The sequence below is a fragment of the Berghia stephanieae genome, chromosome 7 (assembly GCF_034508935.2).
Source record: "Berghia stephanieae isolate SIO BIC M18660-M18661 chromosome 7, UCSD_Bste_1.3, whole genome shotgun sequence".
In the NCBI taxonomy this organism is placed as follows: domain Eukaryota; kingdom Metazoa; phylum Mollusca; class Gastropoda; order Nudibranchia; family Aeolidiidae; genus Berghia; species Berghia stephanieae.
This window is the reverse complement of record NC_088366.1, coordinates 32,391,047-32,398,546: the sequence shown is the minus strand read 5'-3', so window position 1 is coordinate 32,398,546 and position 7,500 is coordinate 32,391,047. Positions and strand designations below refer to the sequence as shown.

Genomic DNA, 7,500 nt, shown 5'->3' with positions numbered 1-7,500 from the left:
TTTAGCAAAATCATTTGACTTTTTTTTTCAATTACTATTGACTATACTATTGGGACACTTTTTGTAGCCTATATTTTAAGTACGAAGTGGTTATTCAGAGTCGACTCTGGATAACTGTAGGCAGTTATTCAGAGTCGACTCTGGATAACTGTAGATGGTTATTCAGAGTCGACCCTGGATAACCATGTGTACAGATATTTAGAGCCGAGTAGCCTATCGAATTATCAAGTTGAGTTCTTGCGAGATGAGTTTCTTTCAATTTGATACCAGTTTACTACGGTTATTTTGTGACTTTGGCAATTTTAGTGCCAAATTCTTAAAACTTGGCGATTTTTCAACTTCAGTCCCTTATAAATAATAATCTTTAATCAATTGCAAAACATATTCCATCAACAAAGCAAATTTAAATTAGCTTATAAACAACCATTTCTTAAATCGATCAGCCTAACTTATTATCTCTCTATTACCAAATGATATCTATAAACGTAATATGAAGATAGAAGGGTGGCTGAGAGAGAGAGAGAGAGAGAGAGAGAGAAGAGAGAGAGAGAGAGAGAAGAGAGAGAGAGAGAGAGAGAGAGAGAGAGAGAGAGAGAGAGAGAGAGAGAGAGAGAGAGAGAGAGAGAGAGAGAGAGAGAGAGAGAGAGAGAGGTAATTAATCGATTTTTATTTTTTTTTAAATTGTTTTATAATTAGACACAAGTTGTAATGAATTCTATTAACAAATTCAGAACAATCAAACAAAAACAAAACAAAACTTAAAAAGGAAGAAAAAAAAAGACACGCTTATAAACCTTATAAAATCGTCAAATGAATGTATTATCATGTTACAGCTAAAAAGTACACAAATATTTACACCCATTTGCTCCATCCCCTTCCCTTTCGATCATCTTCTCATTCATGGCCACCATGTGTCTTGTAGTGTCGAGCGGAAGTCTCGATGATACCTCAAGTCATCGGCCACCAACACTCAAAACTTCCCGATATCGATGACCAAGGAAAAGTCGGGAATTCCCGAGAAGTAGCACTTCAACTGAGCTTTGGATGGCTTTTTTGTATTAAAACTTAAAATACATTAAATAAATTCACTTTGTATAATAATAAAACATTGATACCTATAACCATTTTGATCTATTTACGACGTTTGTGTTTTGTTAGCTGTTTAAAATATGATATAACGTCAATACCCAATACCAATGACTAGGTATTGAATGAAAGCACCGATGACTAGAGCGATGCTCGAGACTTTTTTGAGTCTCGAGACTCAAAAAAGCATCGAGACGCAAAAAAGTCTCGAGCTTCGCTGAAATCATCGCCGACGAGAGAGGGGTGAACAATGCAGATAGTACACATTGTTAGTAACGCGTGCGTCGCTCGCGCAGTATAGTCTCGAGACTCGGGACTCGGGACTCAATACGAGAAGCATCGACGACCGAGATTCTCGAGACGAGAAAAGCATCGAGAACTAAGTCGAGGTCGGGACCTTCTCGGTACTCGATGACCTGACTTCTCAAAACCTAAAGCATCGGTGACCTTTTGGTGACCCGGATGCCCTCCCCTAGTGTCTTGTGCTGCCTTTGACATTTGGTGCCAGCGTGTCTAGACTAACGTCATAAATAGAGGAGTGTCACCAAAATTAATGCAACTGAGCAGAGGTGTCAGAAAATGATAGAAGGCATATTATTGGGTTTTTTTCCCCTGAACTACCACTGAGCAGAAAATGTTTGACATGACAAAAAACAACGGAATATTTATGAACAAATCCTAAAATCCCAGAAATCCGCGGAAGATTATCATCACTGGTCCCCACTTTATTTTTTTTAATATTTCTTTTTTAAATTTTTTTTTGCAAAATCTCGACAATTTGCAAAAAATTGCAAATTTTGCGGCCGCAATGCAAATCACCGATGCAAAAAACTGCCATGACAGAAGAGACAAGAAAATACCAAAAAGTAAAACGATTTTTTTCCCCTAGGGTTAAACAGAGGTGGGAGAGAAGAAAAAAACCCAGAAAAACCGTGTGGTTGGTAACTGGAAGTTCATCACTCATAACGGTCTACAGTTATTCATAGTCGACTCCCCGAATCTGAATAACTGTAGACAGTTATTCAGAGTCAACTGTCTACAGTTATTCAGAGTGGACTCCCCGACTCTGAATAACCGTAGACAGTTATTCAGAGTCGACTCTGAAAATAAGAAAATATCATACAGATAAACATGTAAACAAGAGATAGTCTTATCTACAGACATGTCTGAAAAATAACGACAGTCTTAAGTTGAACAAGTTACATATTCCTCTGACCCTGACTGCTTTGCAACTTACCAACAAATTCATCAAGTGGATCATTCGGTGAGAGAGAAAGCACATCCATAAAAGAATCATCTCCTCCTATTCGCCACCTCAAATTACTTCTACTGTTATTTCTAGCCATTTTGGTCGTCTGGTTGAAGGACGATTTAAATTAGACTGAATTTCCTTGAGGACAACGTACGGCGAGGAGAGCTGGCCCTTGTTTTGATCTGATGGAACTGAATTCTCACTCTCGACTCTCATTTATCTGATTCTCAGGTGGTAACCTTAGTCCTCATTAGGTCAGTGTAACAGCTATAATCGGATCTTCCATTGCGTTCAATGGAAGTTAGTATAAAATTATAAGAATTCGACGACGTTTCAATTTCAATCAGCAATATCCAACTCCAACAACCTTAGATACTCCTACTCCTATACAAATACAATACTTCACAGGCAATCTCCCATCACTACCTAGCTAACTAGTAACAAGTGAGTCTGTAAACATTGTACCAGGTAGCTTCTCGTTTTTTCTTAAACAAACCATAAAAAGAACCAAAATGCAGTTGTCAGTCAATCGCGGCTCGAAGTAATATAAAGTCTAGTTATTGCATGAACGTAAATGTCATCCATATCTATGAGTTATTGTAATGAATTGTCGTTTTAGGTAGGGAGTTAATTTTGTTTAATTATTGATTTGGTATTGAATATGCTCCCGATCAATAGGCGTTTTACAGGGTCAGTCAGCTCCTACACCTGTAGACTTGTAGACTCTATTAATAGACTGTTTGCGTGAACGGGGCCGATTAGAGATAGACGACGATTGGGATTGTTTGGAAGCTTTAACCCTTTGCCCATTTGTCATTATGATATCCGAAATGCTATTGTCGTCTACATCTACGCCAGAATAGAAAGAGGGGGTGGAGCCTACCATGATATAACACGTTATGGAGCCCTAATTTCATCATAAAAGTTCTGTCCACTGACATGTGGGTGGAGATCGCATTCCAGATTTGATGTCCTTCTATCTGTCATCTGCATTTTTTGCCAAATTGGAGCCTAAAAATTGCCAAAATTTGTCAAAAAGACCAAAATTTGCCAGTAAATTTGCCGAGCAAAACAAAGCCTCCCGGTAAAAATTAACACGCTATATGGAAAAATAAATATACAAGACATTTGATTACACTTAAAGGAGGTTGAATTTATTATTTTCCGCACTGTAACGCGATTTATGCGCCCAAACTTTTAGACAATCACACACAGACACATACTGTGGAATAGAACACTTACACAACTGGCAAACATTCAACTCAGTCACACAAAGGGCCTACTCCCTCTCATTCACAGTATCAGTTTTATCAAACTTTCACACATACAGACTATCTCAACGTACTCCTTCTCTCAAACTCATCAAAGGCCTACTTTTCCTTAACTACTAAAAAAATAGAGGCATCACTGAACTTATTGTAGAAAAGGAAAACTAGTCCTTTGGTGTTGTCTTTTGTGAGTCTACGCTTCTAGAAGAAAAAAAAACACAATATTATATAAAGAAAAGCTTCGTTCAGGATCAGCTGACGAGCATGTTGAGAAGGCATATCGAGGCGCCAAGGCAGCGAGAGCTGGAACATGATCTGCCACAGACTTCCAGAAAAGAGTCAGATCCATAATTCCAGTATCGGACTCTCTCACAGCACTGGGCCCCAGTTTCTCAATATATCTAGTCAATTCATGCTGAGGGAGATGACAAAAATCAGGAATTGCAGTGTATGCAGATTCACTGCGAGGCATAATAAGAGGTATGTTCTTTTGACTGAAAATCCTAATACTAATAACCTTCAAAAATTCCAAGTCGGGTTGCCCCTCAACGGACATGTATTTTTGAAACTTGGCATATGTTGCCTATTGAGGCTTATTAAGCATCAGAAAAATCTATCTATCTCTCTCTCTCTCTCTCTCTCTATCTATATCTCTCTCTCTCTCTCTCTCTCTCCCTCTCTCTCTCTCTCTCTCTCTCTCTATATATATATATATATATACACACACACACACACACACACACATATATATATATATATATATATATATATATATATATATATATATATATATAAGAACAACAACACCACCATTATCACAGTCGCGAATATCTTCGAAGCAGGGAGTTGCGAACAAGTCAATAATAATAATAATAATAATAATAATAATAATAATAATAATAATAATAATAATAATAATAATAATAATAATAATAATAATAATAATGATGATGATGATATAAATAATAATAATAATAATAATAATAATAATAATAATAATAATAATAATAATAATAATAATAATGATGATGATGATGATGACGATGATGATGATGATGATGATGATGATGATGATGATGATGATGATGATGATGATGATGATGATGATGATGATGAAGATGATGTAATATATTTATATAGTGCCTGTCCCATACAATATAGCTCTAGGCGCACTGTATACATGTCATGCAATATATATATATATATATATATATATATATATATATATATATATATATATATAATTTTTAAAAGAATTACTCTATCATATTATTAACAACATTTAAAAGATGAGAATTAAGATACAAAAAAGTAAATTAGGGTAAATATGTTCTATGATGCGGCACTACAAAAATAATGTAATTATCCATAACATTAAAATCCATTCTTTTTCAACTTTAATTATTTAAAATTCTCAATTGGCTCTTTCTACATACCATCTAAATATAAGAGAATGAGATGACGTTTTAATTTTCTTTAAAAAACTGCTTCCGAATCAGGAAAGCTAAAGCGCAGATTGAATGGCAGAGAATTCCACGCTGTCGGAGCTGCACAATAAAAGGTTTTCTCTTTCAATTTTGTGTTCCCCCATTTAGTGGTATGCAAAAGATGCTGACCACACGATCTTAATAAATTACGAGATGGGATATGATCATTAATAGAATCCTTCAGACAAAAAAGGTGAGCAATAGTTTTTAGAGTTAAAACATAGCATTGCAATTTAATCTATTTTCTTTTCTTATCTACATTTATCTGAAGAGCGTTAAAGGCCGAAATGTTGTTTACGTTGTGTTATATCTTTTACACGAGTCACATATACTACTTTATTTTACTCTCCATTTTGTTGGCTCATTTAGGCACCTCTAACTTTTGGTTCCATTGAACTCAAAGTGGCAAACGCAGACTACCTACCTAACTGCCCCCAAACATAGGAGAGCTCACACTTCGCCTTTTGTTGATTCGGTTGAATAAAACTTTGTAGTGTCAGCTTCCCTATCTAACATTTAATTTTAATTTTAACATTCTCTTGACACTCCAGTTATTTGATCAGAGTTGTGAAATACTAAATCAAGCGAAACATTTTGTGTTATCATGGCAGCCCCAGCGAAGGGAAGTGGACTGGATAAGAACAATAAATACGACCGGCAATTGCGGTAGGCATCAGTATCAGCACTTTCACTTCAGACACACACACACTCACGACACCCACAAAACTATTTAGATTTAGATATCATTATCGCTGTCAATTACTATAGTTAGAGACTACTATGACCATTGTCATTACTGTACATTATCATGATATACAATCTTTCAATAATTTTTTATTTAAAAAAAAATCGTAGGTCTATCTAATTTTAATTTTACATTGTGATTGTATTGTGATTATTCCAGACATGTCTATCAAGAGTCAAGAGTCAATAGGCTGTCGTTATTTACAGACATGTCTGCCAATAAAAGCCTGGCCTATTCGTTATTGGCAGACACGTTTATCACCTTGGTAGAAAGATTATTATGCAAAATGCCAAACTACTAGGCGTGAAAATTTTGCCAGTATTATTTGTGTCCCAAATCAGTTAATATCATCAAGTGATATTTAACTTTAACACAAGAGAAAGTAAATAGTGCTCAAATGCCAAATCAAGCTTTCTAAAAAGCAAATGGATCAATGAAATGTAAGTTTTTGTCATTTGAACTGAAAACGTCAAACTGGCAATTCGCCTTTTTTTTCCCCAACCAGCAAGAAACTTGTTAATGAATATGATTAAATCATCAAATCTGTTCATAGTCCACCAACCATTACAATTTTCCCTAACTATCTACCTGTTAACTTTATTGATATTCTTTTGTTTCTATAATTTGTTCATTCTGACCACAATTTTGGGGATATTGATGATGGCCAGGAATTTTTTAATTTTAATTTATTTAGATTGCCATTGCCTCTAACTTATAAATGCAATCGGCGACTACTATGATTATCTTTCTTTTTTTGTTTGTTGTTTTGTTTTGTTTTTTATTTGAACGAGTCTATTCTTTATTCCTTGTTCCGTTTCTGAGCAGGAATTTCTTAAAATTGTTTTTATTTATTTTTTTTCTATCTGACCAGTTGATTGTCCTCTGAATTTTTTTGTTTGTTTTTTAATTATTTATTATTTTAGTTTATAATTTTTGAGATCTGAGTGGGGACGAATAATACAATTTGAAATATTGTATAGAAAGGAACCAAAAGACTAAGAGAAAAAGGTTTAAAAGAAACACTGAACGTTGCGAGAAAGAAGACGAAAAAAAAAAAGTGGCTTAACCGGGAATCAAACCCACAGCGTCGATATTGACAAGCCTTCTAAGAAATGTTTCAATTCTGGGATGTGGATAAATGTTTAAAAGAGCAGAGTTTCAAACAAGTGTCTGTGTATAACTGTCCATCGTTATTGGCAGACACTGTCAGCCAATAATCGATTTTCTTTATTGGCAGACATGTCTGAGAATAATCACAGCGCTGTCAATAACAATGGCAATAACGATGGACGATTATACACAGACGCTTTTTTGAAACTCCGGTCTTTAAAATATTTATCCTCTTTCCAGAATAGGGAAATTTTTGTAATGCACATAGAAATAAGTAAAGTTAATAAAATATCAATAAAAGTATAGAATTATCCAACAATAAATCAGTTCATAGATAGTAGGTTACTATATGTCGGCGTCTTTGAGATAATCAGTCGCATGGTGAAAAGCTTTGAACGGAGATATTGACAATTTTAATCAAGAGATCAATTTTTATGGAAAAGGAGTTCTCATCAAAAATCGTTAATTCAAACATTTTTCTACACATTGATGACATATTTTTATTGAATTCTACTCCTAAATATTTTATTTTAATTTTTTTATGAAGGTAAT

At 34.7% G+C, this 7,500-nt stretch overlaps 2 protein-coding genes across 3 annotated transcripts in view; one reads left to right on the top strand and one right to left on the bottom strand.

Annotated features, from left to right (window-relative positions):
• LOC144977092 (transmembrane protein 170A-like) overlaps nucleotides 1–2,796 on the bottom strand; it is a 15,479-nt gene extending 12,683 nt beyond the window's left edge. Inside the window, exon 1 of the mRNA XM_078921887.1 lies at nucleotides 2,324–2,796. Coding sequence (XP_078778013.1) covers nucleotides 2,324–2,432 — 109 coding nt within the window. The 5' untranslated portion in view covers nucleotides 2,433–2,796. The remainder of the gene's footprint in view (nucleotides 1–2,323) is intronic.
• Nucleotides 2,797–5,515: 2,719 nt separating this feature from the next.
• LOC144977077 (NEDD8-activating enzyme E1 regulatory subunit-like) overlaps nucleotides 5,516–7,500 on the top strand; it is a 35,960-nt gene continuing 33,975 nt past the window's right edge. The window contains exon 1 of one of the 2 annotated variants that reach the window (XM_078921830.1): nucleotides 5,516–5,759. In XM_078921830.1, the coding sequence (XP_078777956.1) occupies nucleotides 5,698–5,759 (62 nt within the window). In that variant the 5' untranslated portion in view covers nucleotides 5,516–5,697. The remainder of the gene's footprint in view (nucleotides 5,760–7,500) is intronic. The other variant, XM_078921829.1, reaches the window with a different exon arrangement.